The 20,544-nt window shown below is 42.6% G+C and overlaps 1 protein-coding gene across 1 annotated transcript; it reads right to left on the reverse strand.

Annotated features, from left to right (window-relative positions):
* Positions 1 to 7,294: 7,294 nt before the first annotated feature.
* On the reverse strand, positions 7,295 to 17,936 carry LOC116938610 (ly6/PLAUR domain-containing protein 6-like). Its single transcript, XM_032945950.2, has 5 exons — positions 17,587 to 17,936; positions 16,853 to 16,993; positions 15,976 to 16,074; positions 12,248 to 12,378; positions 7,295 to 9,921 (listed from the first exon to the last, which is right to left on the reverse strand). Exons 1-5 carry the CDS (start codon positions 17,615 to 17,617, stop codon positions 9,730 to 9,732), a joined length of 594 nt encoding a protein of 197 aa, XP_032801841.2. The 5' UTR covers positions 17,618 to 17,936; the 3' UTR covers positions 7,295 to 9,729.
* Between the last annotated feature and the right edge of the window lie 2,608 nt (positions 17,937 to 20,544).

Consider the following 20,544-nt stretch of genomic DNA (forward strand, 5'->3'; position numbering starts at 1 on the left):
TCTCCTAGAAGTGCAGTACAACGACACGTGTCTCCTAGAAGTACAGTACAACGACACGTGTCTCCTAGAAGTGCAGTACAACGACGCACGGTGTAGCCTAGAAGTACAGTACAACGACACGTGTCTCCTAGAAGTACAGTACAACGACACGTGTCTCCTAGAAGTGCAGTACGACACGTGTCTCCTAGAAGTACAGTACAACGACACGTGTCTCCTAGAAGTGCAGTACAACGACACGTGTCTCCTAGAAGTACAGTACAACGACACGTGTCTCCTAGAAGTACAGTACAACGACACGTGTCTCCTAGAAGTACAGTACGACACGTGTCTCCTAGAAGTGCAGTACAACGACGCACGGTGTAGCCTAGAAGTGCAGTACAACGACACGTGTCTCCTAGAAGTACAGTACAACGACACGTGTCTCCTAGAAGTACAGTACGACACGTGTCTCCTAGAAGTGCAGTACAACGACACGTGTCTCCTAGAAGTGCAGTACAACAATGCGTGTCTCCTAGAAGTGCAGTACAACGACACGTGTCTCCTAGAAGTGCAGTACAACGACACGTGTCTCCTAGAAGTGCAGTACAACGACACGTGTCTCCTAGAAGTGCAGTACAACGACACGTGTCTCCTAGAAGTGCAGTACAACGACACGTGTCTCCTAGAAGTGCAGTACAACGACACGTGTCTCCTAGAAGTGCAGTACAACGACACGTGTCTCCTAGAAGTGCAGTACAACGACACGTGTCTCCTAGAAGTGCAGTACAACGACACGTGTCTCCTAGAAGTGCAGTACAACGACACGTGTAGCCTATAAGTACAGTACAACGACGCCTGTCTCCTAGAAGTGCAGTACAACAATGCGTGTGGCCTAGAAGTACAGTACAACGACACGGTAGCCTAGAAGTACAGTACAACCATGCGTGTCGTCGTCGAGAACACCGCGAGCGATCGTCGGGAGTCTTTTTAAAGGACATTTACGTCGCGTTTGGCGGTTCGAACAGCTCGTCGTGTGGGGGTGGGAGTCGTCGTGTGGGGTGAGAGTTTGTGTGGGGTGGGAGTTTGTGTGGGGTGGGAGTCGTCGTGTGGGGGTGGCAGTCGTGTGGGGTGGGAGTCGTCGTGTGGGATGAGAGTTGTCGTGTGGGATGAGAGTTGTCGTGTGGGGTGGGAGTTGTCGTGTGGGGTGGGAGTTGTCGTGTGGGGTGGGAGTCGTCGTGTGGGGTGGGAGTCGTCGTGTGGGGTGAGAGTCGTCGTGTGGGGTGAGAGTTGTCGTGTGGGGTGAGAGTTGTCGTGTGGGGTGGGAGTTGTCGTGTGGGGGTGGGAGTCGTCGTGTGGGGGTGAGAGTCGTCGTGTGGGGTGGGAGTCGTCGTGTGGGGTGAGAGTTGTCGTGTGGGGTGGGAGTCGTCGTGTGGGGTGGGAGTCGTCGTGTGGGGGTGAGAGTCGTCGTGTGGGGTGGGAGTCGTCGTGTGGGGTGAGGGTTGTCGTGTGGGGTGAGAGTCGTCGTGTGGGGTGGGAGTTGTCGTGTGGGGGTGAGAGTCGTCGTGTGGGGTGGGAGTTGTCGTGTGGGGGTGAGAGTCGTCGTGTGGGGTGAGAGTCGTCGTGTGGGGTGGGAGTTGTCGTGTGGGGGTGAGAGTCGTCGTGTGGGGTGGGAGTTGTCGTGTGGGGGTGAGAGTCGTCGTGTGGGGTGGGAGTCGTCGTGGGAGTTGCGTGGGGGTGAGAGTCGTCATGTGGGAGTCGTGTGGGGTGAGAGTCGTCGTGTGGGAGTCGTGTGGGGTGAGAGTTGTCGTGTGAGGGTCGTGTGGGGTGGGAGTCGTCGTGGGAGTTGCGTGGGGGTGAGAGTCGTCATGTGGGAGTCGTGTGGGGTGAGAGTCGTCGTGTGGGAGTCGTGTGGGGTGAGAGTTGTCGTGTGAGGGTCGTGTGGGGTGGGAGTCGTCGTGTGGGGTGGGAGTCGTCGTGTGGGGTGGGAGTCGTGTGGGGGTGAGAGTCGTGTGGGGGTGAGAGTCGTCGTGTGGGAGTCGTGTGAGGGTCGTGTGGGGGTGAGAGTCGTCGTGTGGGAGTCGTGTGAGGGTCGTGTGGGGGTGGGAGTCGTCGTGGGAGTTGCGTGGGGGTGAGAGTCGTCGTGTGGGAGTCGTGTGGGGTGAGGGTTGTGTGGGGGGAGTCGTCGTCTTTGTCGTCTCCGCAGGGATTTCCGCGCTGGTTTTGTTTTGCCGTCGCGGTTCTGTGCAGCGACCTCGCGCGGCTGGAGGGCGACACAGGAATCCGTCGGAACAAACGCGGCGATCGGAAGAATTCCTTGTTGTTGTTCTTAGCGAATTGGTTTAACACGTAGGCTTCCGCGACCGATGTTATCCATAATACAGAGGTTTGTTGTTGTCGGGTGAGATCGCGTACGTATGAATGTGGCGTCAAACCCGCCACCACCCAATTTAGTAAGTGTTGTCACGTAAACAGAACATGACGGTTCGTGTTACTAGGACAGCACACAGGTGTGTTGGAGAGCAAATCCACAACATTTACAATCTGAGAAAAATGTAAAATTTCAGAGAGGGGGGCCGCCACTTTCGCCGATAAGACATCGTCGGTGTGAGGGCCGCCTCACATTCGAAATCATTGGGGGGCTTAACATCAGCGCGATGATGATAATGGAGGGGGGCTCACATTTGTGTGTTGTCTGGGATCGCCAGTGGCCCGCGGGCCTTCCAATGAAGAACACTGGCCTAGAAGATCGATATAAATAAAATAATCGTTACACTACCGCGTAATATGGTTCAGCATTCTCGGGGGTGCAAGCTTCGTGAAGGGAGTTCGTGCTCGGTGACTTTTAAAGGAAAGCGGTCCGTACAGGATGGAGGGAATTTGAGCCCAACACATTTCATTTCGCAGAAGATTAAAGAACACGTGGATGGCACTTCGAAGCACAGAATGACCCCACGAAAAGAATGTGGAATTTCCCATCACTGGTCAAGCGCCGGCTCCATGCTCACGAGTCCGGAGACGTCTTGACTCCTTGACTTCGTTACTCTAAAAAGGGGAAATATCTGGGGCAGTGTGCTGGTTTTATTACTCCAGAAATCGGCAGAGCCAAGTAATTGTTTTTGCCATCGAGAATGAAGTGGAGCTGGATATTTTTTTGAGTTATGTTGGCTGTTAATTCAGAGATTTCCATAAGTGATAGAATTAGATCATATACTGTATCTCGCTTGTTAATTGCATACACTACACCATACCAGCATATATAATTCTATAGCTACCAATTGATACCGCTTTCTAGGAAGGAATGCTAATGAACCCACTGTATGAACTAATTTTATCATTTGTATTTTACAGACTTGCAGTACCACTGCATAAGAAGTTGCGTGTACAATTTGAAGACTAGGTTTATTGTATTCTAGTAACATACCTTTTATTTTTCGGGATGGCGACAGGTTTCACTCAGCCAAACCATGTGTTTGAAAATTTAGACAGAGATATTGTAGAATTCATGTTTAAGAAGATGGCTAAGGAGATACGTAATTTAAAGCTTTTTTGTAGTGTCGATTTTCAAATAAGTGATGGGATACTTCCATCACTTTGCAACGTCACTTTGAAACCTGGCAACGAAGTTGCAAAAGAAGAATTCATGTCACTGTACGATAATGAACAGGCTGAGCTGCAGGCTACCCATATCTCTTGGAGTGATGTTAATCTCCACAAGGGACACTGTTTGCTGAGTCGAGCTGACACTTTAATTTCACAAAAATTTCCTGATGTTTACCAAATTAAAGGAAGTAAGGGTGTCCGCTTCGTCGGGAAAGGGAAGCAGCCAGCATCGGCCCTGGAAGAATTCCGGAAGATTGTGCATTCCCAACAGTCATCTGGTCAGTCCTTAAAAAGGACACTGAGTGCAGGTGATGATGTTTGCCCTAAGCTTTTAAAGTCTAAAGAAAACGGTAAAGATGAAGGTGAGAGTAGCAAAAGCAAAGAATCCAATGAAGACCAGAAATCCAGCAAAGAAAATGACAGTGACGAAATGTGCCCCATCTGCTTGTGTGATTTTACGGAAAAATATACACTGCCAAATTGCAAACATGCTTTTTGTCGTGAATGCATAGATATGGCTTCCAAGATTCGGCCTGTTTGTCCTATATGCAGCAAGTCATATGGGACTATTGTTGGTAACCAACCCATAAATGCAAACATGACGGTCAACACCACATCAGGCCACCTTCCAGGCTATCCACTCTGTGGCACTATTGAAATTACTTATTCCATTCCGAGTGGAATACAAGGGGTAAGTACCACCACATGAAGTTCACAATATATATTTATCTTGATTTAACAGTATTACATTTTCACACTGACGATATGCTGAATTGCATGAATTTGTCTATTTTAGCCTGAGCACCCACAGCCAGGTATGGCTTATCATGGCACCATGCGCATCGCATACCTGCCAGACAACACGGAAGGAAACCACGTACTGCAACTGCTGAAAAGAGCCTTCAAACAGAGGCTCATCTTCACTGTGGGTGTATCGCGCACCACCGGCATAGACAACATTGTCACTTGGAATGACATCCACCACAAGACCAGCATCCGAGGCGGGCCCATAAAGTAAGGCGGGTAGAAATTACCAAATCTTTGAGTAAAATCTTAGCAGTTGATGACCTTGTGTGATGACTGGACAACATTTGCAGAAATATGCTAGCATTTATGGAATGCTGCCATTCTGTAATTGCACAATCCAGATGTCGCTGGTTCGATTTTATCTCCCGGCACGACAGTTGCAAATGTGCAGGTTTCTTTGATCCCCCCTGCCACTGTCCACCCAGCAGTATAAGTGGATACATTAAGTCATTCAGCAGGTTCTGTGGTGGGGAAATGTGTGGGTACTCTCACCTCTTCAAAGGTACCTGACTAGCCTGAAAGAGTAGCCCAACATTCTCTAGAGGGTCTCTCTTTAGCTCCTAAGTTGCACCCTTACCTAGCATTGTCATAACTTAACCTGGCAGAGAATGGAGGACCAAAATGTTTTATTTAATATGCTACAGTCTTTTGTAGTTTACCTCGGTTAGCTAATGGCACGAGAACACTTTACTCAATGTAGCTGCAGATACTACACCTGACATGCAGTTGTGACAATAGCTTTGGTGCGATATTCCCACGTGTACATTATTAAACTAAATGATGTGTTCTTTGTGATTGTATGCTCTCTCAATTTGTATAAACCACTGCATTGTTAATGTTTTAAAAATAATGTTTTACCAAGTTTTATTATTTAAAATTTCATTTCAGTCTTAATGTATTGTTTACTGGTGATCTAAAGCTATATCCATTGGCACTCATTACATCATTGTTTGTTAATCTATTTTAGCTTTGGCTATCCAGACCCGGATTACCTGAAACGTGTTCAAGATGAGCTGAAGGAAAAGGGCATTGTGTGACCGGCGTGCACGAGTGATTATCACCACCATCCTAAGGATGGAGTCATGGATTTCTGTCTGATAAGTAGGGTTGCCGTGATATGACAATATAACAATATACGATATTTAACATGCATGATGATTGGATCATCCGTTTTTCAACAAAATACACTTTTTTGGCAACATTTCTTAAATTTCAAAAGCACAGTAATTAAAGTAAAAAAAATGCCAGTTAAATTAGTGCTTTGCAAAATGTTTTGTGGCGTTATTGATGACTTGATGGCTATATTACGTCATCATCTTTACAGCTCATTTAAATAATATTTGTGTAACTTGCAGCATGCATGTTATATGAGCTGACAGATTTAAACTTTCAGTGATTCAAATACTTATGAAAGGTTTGTGTTGATTAACTACAATTTAAAAAAATTGTATGCAATATTTGTACTGCAAACAATAGAATTGTGAAATGGATGTAGAGAGTTATATGAGACATTGCCATAATTGTCATGGGATAATTGTGTTAAATTGTGAAAAAATATATTGTGGCAACCCAAGTGGAAATACATTTGTGGGTGTTTCAGAAGCCATATACTGTTTTGAATTAACAATATGTTCCTTATAGTTGGCACATTGAAATAAAAATTATAACAAGTGGAATTATTTAAAGAAGTCCCACAAACTTAATATAACCGATACATTTTACTGTTAGCCTGGAACACGTTTTGGAAGAACTTTTCAGATGGCCTCCACAAGTTATTGATCAGATGACAACACTGAATGCCATACAAATCCATAGCTTTTATATTATTGGTGTTTTTTCATGAGACAAGTTACCAAATAAAACCAGTATTTTTGGAAAATTCATGATCTTGCATTATACTGTAAAATGTGCTGCAACATCTGATTTTGCAGTTATTATTTGTGTTGTGAACTACGTATTTATTTGAGTTATTTTTGTATTCAGGGATTATATTGCGATCTTTGTGTCCACCATGGTACATGTTTCTAAATTACCAATCTCCATTGAAAGACAAATAAAGCCCTTGCACATTCCATGTACCTGGTCATTGGTAACATTAAACCCTGCTCGATGGTGGAGTGGTGAGAGGAATGGATTTTTAGAAGCTCTGCTCTGGTTCATTCAGGAAAAAAAGTTACATTCCAGTTACAGGATAAAGGCTGGAAGGTTATAATACCAAAAATAATTTAATGTGTCCCCTCCATAATGGAAATCTTTTTTTAAACATATATTTTAGTTACAAATCGTTAAATGTATGTTTAACAAATACTGATTCCCATTTTGTGTGATATTTTTTGTTTATTTTAAAAGTGATTGTTTTATAAGTACACATTAATTTTGGATAACATTTTAATATAATGCTTAGACTACTGTTCTCTGGATTATAAGATGCAAATTTTCATCCATTTTAAAGCAAAAGTGTGGAGTTCATCTTATCATCTGGTAGGTGTGTGTATGACCAAATTTGTGTAACCTTTTTCACACTGGCCAGTCAACTTTAATGTCGCTAGCCATGCCACCATAGCATGTGACCAGATTTGTATAACTTTATTGGCAGTCTTTACAGTCTTAACTTTATTGCCACCACACAGCCGCTTCCACGTTATGGATACTATACAGTACCGAACTACATAACACATTTGTTTTACCGTATTCTCCAGGTGAGGCACACTTTTCCCCGCTACATTCACTGTATGTATTTTATCTTGACTTAAAGCTTTCGTGACTTGCAGGAATTAATATTCTATGGGTCTTTCGGTAAAGTCACGTAGATAGGTTCAAACAAAACAAAATAACAATTTTGTTATTTTCTTTGAACCTATCTATGTGACTTAACCAAAAGACCCATAGAATATTTATGGATTTTCTGGGGGGGGGGAAATATAAACAAAAATTCCATAATATATTGTAATCCAGAGAATACGGTACTGTATATTATCACAATGACACAAAATGATTTTAAGTGCTCACAAGTGCTTTTATAAACCATACCTTTTTATTAAAAATTTCAACTTGTTAAAATATGAATACACTATGAACAGTGTGTTAAGATTGAGCTAATGCAGTTTGTAATGTCTTGTTCCTTGATTTGAATGTTGACATGTTTGCAGCATATATGCACCTGTTCCTTGATTTAAATGTTGACATGTTAGCTGCATATATGCACCTGTAACTTGATTTAAATGTTGACATGTTAGCTGCATATATGCACCTGTTCCTTGATTTAAATGTTGACATGTTAGCTGCATATATGCACCTGTAACTTGATTTAAATGTTGACATGTTAGCTGCATATATGCACCTGTTCCTTGATTTAAATGTTGACATGTTAGCTGCATATATGCACCTGTAACTTGATTTAAATGTTGACATGTTAGCTGCATATATGCACCTGTTCCTTGATTTAAATGTTGACATGTTAGCTGCATATATGCACCTGTTCCTTGATTTAAATGTTGACATGTTAGCTGCATATATGCATCAGAAGTGCTGCTCTCAATGACACTTGGCCTTTAAATGTACTATTGTGATGTTGAATAACCTATCTAAGCACAATGTAACTTTGCTTCATAAGTGCCTATTACTACAATAAACAGCCATGTGTTCAACCTGAAGTATGAAAATTATTGAGCATAAAAAAGAAACAATTTTGTAGATATTCTTGGTTCTTTCGGTAAAGTCACGTAGAAGGGAGACAAAATAATAAAAATATAAAATACAATTTTCACGACGTTTTGACTGCAACACAAGCAATCATCATCAGTTGTGAAAACCACAGCAAGATAACGGTAGCACCACGGAGAGCGATTTGGCAGTTATTCAGATGGACGAGTCCATCTATGTTCGGAAAAGAGGAGGGGGGGACGAAAATAATGGATGCGGTCTGAAAGCCACCATAAGCGTGAACAATCAATTAAGACCGGAAATGGTTTATCAAATCCTTCCAATGATTGCTAAACCAGAATCCATCTTCTCGGTTGAAATTATCTCTGTGTTTGTATATGTGGATAACCTCATGAACGAATCTCTCATGGTAGCCAGGTGGCTTGCAAAGAACGTGTGTCTTGGAGAAGTCTGTCATGTGAGCCTACTGAATTATAACAGTGATCTGCCACGGCCGAGGTGTTGGTCCTACCGTGTTTTAGGTCTGCTTTGTGTTCACGAATGCGGTCCGAGACATGTCGTTTGGTTTCTCCAATGTAACTACTACCACAGAGGCAACTTAGTTTGTAGACGCCAGGGTACTGTATGTCCAGAATCACATCTTTTACAGACGGAACCAGATCACGGATTTTATGTAATGTGTTGAATCGGACCTGGATCTTGTGTTTATTCAAGATTTTGGAGATCTTTTTTGTGATCCCTGCAATGTAGGGTAAAGTGAGCGTTTTGAAAGGCTCCTCAAGAGGGTCCTTCATGGTTGGAGTGATAGCTTTGCGGATTGTGTAGTCGGAGTAACCATTAGCCTTAAGAGCTTGGTGTACGTGCTTGAGTTCACTGGCTATGTGTTCCTGGTCGGATATGCATTGGGCTCTATGGTGCAGAGTCTTGATGAGGGAATTCTTCTGGGATGGATGATGGTGGGAATCCGGTTTCAGGTAAGCATCCGTATGGGTAGCTTTCCTGTAGACAGAGTGGCTCATTGAACCATCAGGTCTCTTTATTTGGACATCCAAAAAAGGTAGCTTGCCATCTTTTTCGACTTCCATGGTAAATCTGTTGGGTGGGTGTATGGAATTGATGTGGTCGAGGTATTGGTCTAGAGCAGGCCGGCCATGTGGCCAGATGACAAAAGTGTCATCCACGTACCTCTTCCATAAGGTTGGGTGCAGAGTGGCAGACTGGATGGCGTTAGTCTCATTTCTCCATGAAAATGTTGGCTACAAAGTCACGTGACAGTAAAGTCACGTAACTTTACCGAAAGAACCAAAGATTAATGTTCCAAGGCAAGGTGTTGATGCTTTGTTGTGTGGTTTCATATTTACTGCAGCTTTAAACGATTAAACTGTATATTAAATACAGCTGTGAAATAAAACATCTGTTTTGCAGTTAATCGAGAGATGTATTTATTTAAGTGTTACTTTCATTATGTGGATTGAATTAATTCTGAATACTGTATTACTTTATGGGAGAATGGTGTCTGCTGTTTAGATTCCCCAGAGCACGGGGATGAAAGTTTGCCGCACTTAAATGTATGTCTAGTTATGTGGGTGTGCAAAAAGTACAACTTTAATATTAGATAAATGCACATCTCAGTTTTAAGTATATATTTTTTTATACTTTGATAATGGTGCAGAGAGTTTATCACCAAGTATTTGATTCCAGCATTATAGTATAAACCCACAGCCAAGCAAGGTAGCCTCCATAGACTCCCTGAAGGTGTGCTACCACTGGTGTGACCCGACTGCTCAGTGAGATGGTCACGAATATTGCTTGCGAGTCATTGTATGGCACAGGCAGATTGCAGATGGACCCTTCACAGCATGAAAGACACTCCTGTTAGAGAGATAAGACAGATCACAAATGCGCTGTGAGTTACACTGAGTTATGGAATTCATTCTTAACATTAATGTTTATTAAAAAAAAAACATCGGTTATTGCTCAAGAGTACACCGAGGCATACTACAGGGTAGCGCATTTGAAATTTGATGCTGAGGCCTCACCTGATATTTGAGGCTTGAACAAATGTAACGGCAGTTGACAATCATGTCAATGCAGGTGGTAAATTGTGATGTCCCATATTCATCTGTCCATTGTACATTAACTCTTCACCCCCATAAAACAAATGCTAAAGTATAAATGGCGTGTAGTGTTACTTTATGCCTTATGACTAATGATATGTGTAAACATTTTTTTAGTTGAGGAACATATGGAGTGGAGTATTTGCATATTGTGCTACCAATTTTGTCTACAGCGATACGAATTATTTCGCGTTAGGGGCCGTCCATAAATGACGTCACGCGATTTTGGACGATTTTTGACCCCCCCCCCCTCGTCACACGGCTTCACAAAAAGTCAGACCCCCCCCTCAAGTATGACGTCACAAAGCTCTGTCCCCCGCCCCCAAAAACAAAACATGCTTCAAATCACTTTAAACTATTGTCATTGTAGTGCGTATTTCGTGTGGCGCTGCACTCTGATGTTGCAGGAGAAAACATTTATTAAAAAGGCCTATTTAATAAAGTTGAACGTGTTGTTTATATTTATTTAAAGTTGCGCATTTTTATGCGACGTCACATTGCTCAACACCCCCCCCCCTCGTCACACATCGTCACAAATGTCTGACCCCCCCCCCCAGGTGCGTAACATCATTTATGGACGGCCCCTTATTCTTAAAGTCTAATGTGTATTAAACACTTGGTTATCTTCACATAGTAGTGGCTCATTCCACGATCGTACTCAGGCTCCAGTCTACATAGATTTCCAGTACACTCACTCTGATTAAGAACCAGGCTACATTCTACATTAGTGGGTTTTTATTTTATTTGTATTCACTTTATTTTTTTCTAATTTTTCTATCTACGTGACTTTACCGAAAGAACCAAAGAATATTTCACTATACAAAAAGGATTAATTCGGGGTACATCAGTTTGAAATTGGACACTTTCATCAGTCCGATAGAACTCTTGGACTCTCGGAATGCAATCCGGTAATTTTTACTTACGATTAGGGTTATTTAACCATACTTCATGCTGGTCAGTGTGGGTTTGGTGGAGTTGTTAGAAGACAACGAGTAAACCGTTTTCAGAATGTATTCCCGATTCCTAAAATCAGGAACCAGTGCTCGTTATCAGTCGACTTTTAGTAATGAATGCACTGATTGGCATGCTCGATGTACAAATGGCGCAGTAGCCTATTTCACCGCGTGATATATTTTTCCTTATTTCTCAGTTAAAAGATAAATGTGCAACCTTGCAATTGCTTGCTCACGCTACTGCTGACTGAAGGTTTGTTGGTATGATGGAGCTCGAGAGTGTTTGGTTTATTCTTTCACGCTGGTCAGACGTCTTGGACATAGCCACACTTTAACTCACCACACACGACCTGCTGATTGACTGGCATAACCATTTATATTGCTGGGTGGACAGAGGCGAGGGAATTTTACAAACATGCACCGTGGGTTCAATTGCCACGTCTACAGGAAATTACATTGAACCACCGGCCTCTTGCTTGGAAGTCCAATGTGTCATCAATCACGTAACGGCAACTCTCTTTGTTACTCATTTAAGAAGGCAACTAAACTATTGTTAATTTAACAGGTAAGGCCCACTGAACTATATAGCTCTGTTTCAGAAGTGACCTGGCCACAAACGATTGCTCAATTAAGTGACTATGTGAAAATTTACAGCAGCCAATTACTCTAAACGCATGTTTCTAAATGTGGAGGGAAAAATCGGAGGACCTGGAGAAAAATCCATGCGACCATGGGGAGAACATGCAAACTCCAAATATACAAGCGTCAGGGTTGGGATCGAATCTACGACCTCCTGTATACCAGCGAGGTAGTTAACATCTCGCCACCGCGGCACTAAACTACAGTATTTGTATGCTGCTGGACATCTAAGCGGTTACCAGTAATGCAAAGAAAAACAGATTTTAACAACTCTACTTGGGTGAAAGCAAGGAGTTAGGGAATATACATGCAGTTGCCGACCACATAGCCCTGAAGCGTTGTGCATTGTAGTGTCCATACAAAGTATTTCAGGATCAAACTAGCTTAGCTTCCGAGGTCTGACGAGATCGGGTAACATTCTGGGTGATTTGAGCGTAATCGGAGCACTGTGGGTCAAGGGTTATTGTTGCGTAAATTGTCCGCGCTTACGATCCGCCCGTTGCTTATGCGCTGGCATCCCACAGGCAGGCAGTCTCTGAGCTGGGAACACCTCTTGCTGACCAGCACGCTCTCTCGGCCATCCATGGCCATCACGTGCCGCGTGTGGCAGTATTCGCTCTCTGCATACACCGCGTCACATGGGCAGAATTTGTATTTATTTAATTTAACACGGTGAAAACTCTTAGAGACCAGGGTCGTTTAGTTTGAAAGAGTGACCTGGGTAATGAACATGATGAATGCCAACATTAAATAATCTCAGTAGAATGTAGAAAAACAACACAGGTTTCTCCCGCTTTATGCGGTAGTAGATGCTTTTCAAAAAGGGGGCACAGAGTGAAACCGCACGAGGAGACAAGTCCCTGCCAAGTAGCGCACACAGTCCACAAGCGATGTCGTTTCATATCCGACCACATAGCCGCATATCAGTGAATTCAAACCGCATACAGTGACATTTGAGTAGAAATAGGTTCACCGCATATACACGAAATCGCATAAACCGAAAATGTTATGCTCATTTACATAGCACAAGCTATATATTACGTGTTGGGTTATAGAGTCAAATGTATTTGTGTTGTTTAGTTGAATTATTTTAAAAATTCCACAGGAATGAATATAATACAATACTCAGTACTGTAGTTTTTTTTAATAACACCTACCTGTTACTACCCTTTACAAATGTTTAAATGTAGTGTCTATTATTCACCTCGGATAGCCTGGCTGAGTTTCAAGACTTATTTTCAAGAGGTGCTGCATTGGGATATTTGTCATCTGCTAACCACCTCGCAGCCCTACGCCTACAACACCTGCTTGGTCACCCGTTCAAGTTCTAGCCAGGATTTAACACCGATTTGCTGCAATATCAGAGGTTGGGCAATTTGTGTTCATTGTTCCTGCACACTCAACAGTCACATTGCTAACTATATCGTGCCCAACCATGGTTGTTATTTTTTTCTAACGAGATATGTACTTTGAAAACCGAGAGAACGCAGTCACATGTGGGTGTAGCTCCCCCCCCCCCTCCAACATCAGCCTCTATTTGTAGTCACATCTTACAGATTGAACTCGACGTTGTCATTGCTCCTCGGCAGTGGTACATGAAAGGCTTTGTGTTGTTGTGACAGTTAAGAAATGCGCAGTCGTGTTCAGTTTTTAAGGTAGCCTCGAATCTATAAATAGCAATTTTGATCAAATATGTCGGTGACACTGCACACGTTTTCATGAAAACTGCAACACGATGAAACCAATAGCTACGAAACTCACCAGAACTTATAACAGCTGGTGCCCCACGTAAGTATAGTTTTTTGGACAAAAGTTGGTAACTCAATTCACGACATTTATAACAAGGAAACTTTGTAGCATGGGAGCTTCTACCGCCGTTCTTAGGATTTTCAAAAACGACTTGAGATTAGCTTTTGGAGCCTTTGGCATTTAAACTAAATGTTAACCCTTAAACATGGTCTCGTGTGCACTGGCGGAGCCAGTGGGGGTGGGTGGGGTGGCACGTGCCTCCCCAATGATCCGATCGAAATCCCTAATTTCGATCGGGTCATTGGGGTTTATTAGTAATAAATCGGCATTTTGGCCGAAACGTCGTGTGAATTTTATTTTATTATGTTTTATTTGTATTATTTGATTTCCATTCTACGTGACTGTACCGAAATAACCAAGAAGATGAATCCCTGCAGTCACGACAGCTTTAAATCGAAATTTAACCGCCTATTGATTACTATTAAGCGAATCGCTTCCTGTGCAGGACCGCTGTGTGGCGCTATTGCACGGCAGACTTTTAGCCTTCGCCCCAAACGAGGAAAAAAGTTAAATCTGATTTTGTAAATCTGCACTAGCGAGCGATTGATTTATTTCATATTTCGCATACAGAGTTCAAGTTATTTCGTTTCATGTGCACCTTATATTTCTAGATAATGCGTTGACGAAGGATATTGGGATGTAAAGTACTAAAATATCGACCAAGAGAGGTTTAAAAGGGTTTGTTTTAAATGAGTGGATGTGGCTTGAAAAATAATTGGGAATGATAAAAACTCAAACATGTTCGGAAACAGGATAAAGATGTCGACTTCCTAAATTTTTTGTTGAAGTTAAAACAAGTTGCACATATGTATAATCGATTGCAACCCACAACATCAGTAATAGATGTTAAAGAAACAATGCCATTCAGGGAAATGCTAAGTGACTCAACTTTCAGGAATACATTTTTTATTAAATAAGCCGAGGATTATCCTTCTTATGGGAAACCCGGAGATTGGCTCACAGCTAAGCAGCTGTCTTCCATTGTAATTTAAGCATTATGAATAAACACCATCTTCTACCGGGGAGCTCGTTTTAACATTGTGGCTGCTTCCACGACATCGACTGTGTGTGTTTAAGGCTCAGTTGCTCAATTCTCACTTTCATGGAATGTTTTCTATCGCTAAATAATCTCGATCCACATCAGCACAGGGCGCGAGCTTCTATTCTGGTCTTGGAACAGGGGAGACTTTTGAAATGCAGGATTTGGCTTAAGCTATGAAAGCAGAATTAGTGAAACTGGCACGAGTTTGATGTCTGCGATGCATGCGATGTCTGGCTCGGGGTCACACCGTGCTGGGTTTGTGAATATATCCGTTGGAGTTACTTAATCATTATGGCAGTGTAAAAACAACAAATCTATTAAGTGCTATATTTTGCTATTGATATATAGTAGGGCTGAACGATTTGGGGAAATTATCTAATTGGGATTTTTTTTTCTGACAGATATTGCGATTTGATTTGCGATTACACTTTTTTTAAAGTCAAGCTTCAGTTCAATATTCACTGTGTTATAGAGTTAAAACATGTGATGGAGCATTACCACATTATACCATCAAAATATGAACTGCTCTATAGATTCTAATTCAAGGATGAGAACTTTAAAGATATGAATTGCTTCCAACATGTATTTATTAAAATGTTTTTTTGAACTAGAACAATCAAACATAGAACAATTGTTAAGTTAAATAAATAAAGTTATAATAATAACAAATGAAACAATTCCAATAAGTAATAGGACTTTTCAAATCGCAAAAAAATCGCAGCCTTTGCGATTTGCTAATCGCCTTGTTTCAAATTGCGATTTCGATTTGGAATCGATTAATCGTTCAGCCCTAATATAGGGTGTGCGTGTGTTCATGCTATACGCAGTGGTAAGCTCACATCACACTTTCTGCGACGTTCTGGTCTTAATGGGTTCTTGTGAACAACGCTTGCCCCAGCAGCATGTACGACTAGATCTGGGAATCTGCAAAATTTGCCAAATTCGAAATATCTTTTTTTTCTTCTTTGGTTCTTTCGGTAAAGTCACGTAGAATGAGAATACAATAATAAAATAACACGATAAAATTCTCACGACGTTTCGGCCACAACACAAGTGGCCTTCAGGTGAAAGGAACAAACCTGTCGGGACGACAGAGCTTCAATGTTGTGTTATTTTATTATTTTATTCTCATTCTACGTGACTGTACCGAAAGAACCAAAGAAGATGAATCCTTGCAGTCACGAAAGCTTTAAATCGAAACGAAATATCTTTGTTCATTACTGCAATTGCAATTATACAATATTGGCAGAAGAATGTCCCATGTCCCTCTATCCTGGTCTCTTGAGTTCTCGCCGGGTTAAACAATATAAACATGAAATTCAGTCTTTGCGATATGCATAGTGCAGGTGTATAGACGTTCAGATACCTTTTGGACAGTACGTGTCAGGAGCCCAGCGATTGCACTCAAAGTTATCTCTGGCGTTTTCACATGTGAAGCATTTAAATCCACCCGGGTGCGGTGTTGCTGCAGTAAAAAAAACATGTAAACCTCATACATTAACATTGACACGAGAACATTGTTACATAGGTATGGAAATCACATGCCAGACATGCCTTTCAGAGTTTACACTTTTGACATATTTGATATGATTTAGCACTCTGCGCTGAATATCGTAACCTGAGTTGGATTTTCTCCCACGGCTAATAGTGAGGAGTGATATCTAAAATAGTCCTGAACGCCTCCTTTACCAACCCTCAATGACAAATGTGGTGAAATATGGTCAAAGAATCCCCATGACCGACATGGCATGGGTCGGCCTTCATTCAGCAGTGGACTGATAAAGGGAGGACAATTCTTATACACTGCTGTGATCACATTCTGTCGTCTCATATTTTAAAGAAATTCACTGGTTAATGACACATCGGCAAACCTGTTGCTGGAGGTTATACAATGTTTCCTGTTGTTAATTTTTAATGTTTGAATGTCATTAAACAAGCCACACATCCACCCCTTAAAACAACATACAATTGATATCCTGCTAGCTATTTGCATAGGTTTAGCGTCACATGAGTTCAAATCCCGGTGAGCATAGCTTAGCCTGATATTTTGCATTAATTATAGACTGAGAGATGGATATGTGATATTTATGCCTAGGTAAAAGCCTATTGAGATGAGCATTTTTTCGCAAAGGAAGATATGAACTGGACCCACGATAGGACCGATTCTGCCGTCATACTGGCCTCGCAATTGGAATGTGGAATTTCCACCACTTGCTCAACAGAGCACAGTGATGCGTGCTCACTCGAAGAGTACAGCTTGACTACGTCATGGGCTGTGAAGTCGCGGGCATGGGCCAAGTCCGGCCCCAGGTAGAACCACGAACAGCAGAAGAGCAGGTAGAGGCCGCAGGCAGGCGGTAGGGGTGTCCGCCCTGAGCCCACGTCTCTCGCAAGGGCACGCAAATCTCATTACAGTCCTCTACTGTGGTGTAAACGTTCAATACATTTTTTGTCTATTATTTTTACTGTGAGTTTTATTTTTACATGAATACAAATTATAGCAACATGTGAGACAGCTGTACTCTTTGTTGGAGGGACTTACACAGTGAAGATGCACGTGCATATTCTAGTTATATATACGCGGTACCTGGCAGGGCTATACACTCATACATTCACAGAAGGCCTTTTCACATATGCACATATTGCATGCTAAGTGGACTGCATGGATATGTATATATTCTACATTTAATGACGAGAACAACCAACAACGTTTAGTAAAAAAATATATATTTTCAATTACACAGGAAAAAATATATTTGTTCTAGGTTTTATCAATCTGTAGTTTATGATCTCAGAACAATTATAACGATATCAAGGATGTATATACATAAGCCCATACACAGTCTATAAACGTAATCTAACATTCACACTGCACAAATCTATGCATGTCTCCAATTTACAAATGTAAAAAAGACATGCTAGAGTTCTAATTCAGTTAGATCAGTGTATAGATATACAAAATATCTAAATCACTTACCATTTTTATCCATCTTCAAATTGTTGGTCATTTTGTATGCTTTGACGTACCTCCCTACGAGTTTAAAGTCCAATCTTTAAAGTGTTATTGTAATAAGTGTCCACTTATGTATAAACTAGCCTGATATATACGCACTTGCCTACAGTATATTTCTTTAAAATTTCTCTCGGAAACCGATTAAAGTAGCCAACGGATGATTGATCAGTAATATTCTGTCATGACAAAGTTTCAATCATATTTTAACCATCGCGACCCTGGACTCTGATCTAATTTATGGTTTTCTACGCTCAGCAGTTCTCAATTGTCCACCTATATATTAGCTGGAATGGAATGCGCCCGTTTTTTTGTGTTCAGGGAGGGTGGGGGGTTGTGCCGGCTGGGGCTGGCAATTGGCCATAGCCACCAGCATCCTGGATTTTTTAAGTTGTCCAGAGGGGGCCGCGGTGGTAATTGAAACAGAAATGAGGCCTGCGTCGTGAATTCTCTGCGTTCAGTCCATTTCGTGGTCGAGGGGGGTGCGGGCTGGGGAGGCAATGAGACGTTAATATTCCAATTTCGTTCCGGGAACGAGCAAAGGAGGGACGTGTAAAAGGAACAAATGTCAATTCACCTACAGGGTACCGTGTCCATTGGTGAATTAGAGTTGGCATGGTTCATAATGTGTATGTGCTTTGTCACTTAATTGTCAGAGAGTCCGGTAGGCTTTTGATATAAAAGCTGGGTTTTATATTGTTGTGGTCGACATCACATAATTCTACAGATTGCATATGCAGGGGCGACAATGTACTTCTCTGTAGCGTGGATATTTGTATTGTTGTGTGTTACCTGCTGATTAATTGAACGGATGATATTGTATACTTTCCTCGGTAGCTCAGCATGAATGAGTCTGGAGAATGCTCGGATGGTCGACCACAATGCTTAGAGCAGCTTATCGGGATCTGCGGGGCTGTAGTTGTCAGCAGGGGGCAGTGCAGCAAAAGCGATTGTCCTCTACCACGGTCCAACGTCTATGCTGCCCGCCTTCAATCCGTACTGACCACGTGTGGGGGAGGCTCGCGTTCACATGTATTCAGACAAGCACCCGAAACTCATCAAGTACAACTTCTCATCCTCTCCTACCTCTATACATCAAGCCTGAGTAAGGGGGTCTGTCTGAACATGCTAGTCAACACAAACACGTTTTTTCTGATAGATGGCAAAAAAAGTATGATTTCATCAGGATAAAAAATTATAACCTTCAGAAATATCTTGAAAACTCAGCTCGATCTCTTCGTAGTGAATTATCACGCGACACATACCGTGCACGTAACGAATTTCATATTTCCTCTATTGCTAATGAAGGGTGTGTTCGCACAGTGGGCACATTGTGCCGGGCGGAACAACCTCATAATCCCTGCAAAATCGAGTATTGCTATCCAACTGGGCAGCACAAAAGGGCACACCGTGGACCTTTCGAGATTGGCTTGACGCCTCTTGTGTTGTGCCCAGCCCCCATCGTTCCCTGCCAAAGCCGCACACCAGCGAGCGCGGGTCACCAGGAGGCGTGGGTCACCAGGAGATTGGGTCACCAGGAGGCGTGGGTCACCAGGAGGCGTGGGTCACCAGGAGGCGTGGGTCACCACGAGGCGCGGGTCACCAGGAGATTGGGTCACCAGGAGGCGTGGGTCACCAGGAGGTTGGGTCACCAGGAGATTGGGTCACCAGGAGGTTGGGTCACCAGGAGGCGTGGTAACTCCGCGACAGTATAGCGTGCAGAGACCGAAAGAGTAACTGGTGGATTGGACAACATATACTTATTGACTGTTAAACATATATAACTGGACTTGAGCAGGACATAAGAATTGATGGCCAGTGGTCAAGGCTAACGATAGAGTGGCAGCCATAGGCTTGAGAGGATGTCGACTGTGGACACAGAGAGTGATTCAATCAATTTTACACATTTATTGTTGGTTGCATTCTTGGGTCGCATGCTCATGAAAGATGGCAGCAGCTTCGGGAGGCTTAATCCAGCAGTAAATTGATAATAGCTGATGATTAATATTCGTGTTCATTGTAGAGCAGTGGTTCGGACTTTAACCAACAGCCACAGCATAACAAGAAATACACGCCATGTTCAAATATTATAGGTGTGACAGCTCGTAACGTGAATAGGAATCTAAACAGGATTTCTAAGCAGACCCGAGCCTGCTCAGTACTGCACATGGATCTGGATCCGTGACTATACGAGCGTGGGGCTGCAAGGTGGTCAGTAGATGAGAGTGCTGCGTGTCATCCACGTACCAAGCACGCATTGTTGGTATGGCCAACGCAGGACCCGGCTGAGAAATTGCTTGGAGACTCAGTGAGGCTTTCCTGGGTAAAGACTGTAATTGGTATAATGTAATTTTAGTTTATTATTAGTGGTTGGTGCAGCGCATTGCACTTCATAACCGGCAAAGTTAGTTCGATTTCCAACCATTGCTGACATCAGTGGCGAGTGATTTATGAAGCAGTCTTTATCCGCCCGACACTGCCCAAACCGGACCGACCAGCATGGTAAAGTAATGGCCAAGGGGGCCAAACAGCGCCTATCACTGACATGGCATGGGGACAGAACTTCCTCCAGCAGTCGATTGAACGTAGTTGTGAATTATATTAATTTTAAGATATTTGTTTCGTTGGCAGAAAATATTGGTCTCATATGGCATCATGGGTAGGGCAATGTTCACCCTTCTACTGTATGAACCAGGTTACTTGAAGGGATGTCAAAGGTAATTCTGTAATATTATTTTTTTAACACAAAGGCTTGTATTTGTACAACAAGAGATCTGAATGGATACTTAACTTGATTACATGATGCCGATAGAACAATTGACATAAAATGGGGGGGGGGGGGGGGGGGTGGGGAATTACTCAAATATAGCAAAGACGTTGTTTTGGTTTTAACCCGAAAACATTTGTTAATACTCACTTTCAAAT

Source organism: Petromyzon marinus, chromosome 4 (genome assembly GCF_048934315.1).
Source record: "Petromyzon marinus isolate PM22_M1 ecotype Great Lakes invasive population chromosome 4, UKy_Petmar_22M1.pri1.0, whole genome shotgun sequence".
Taxonomy (NCBI): Eukaryota; Metazoa; Chordata; class Hyperoartia; order Petromyzontiformes; family Petromyzontidae; genus Petromyzon; species Petromyzon marinus.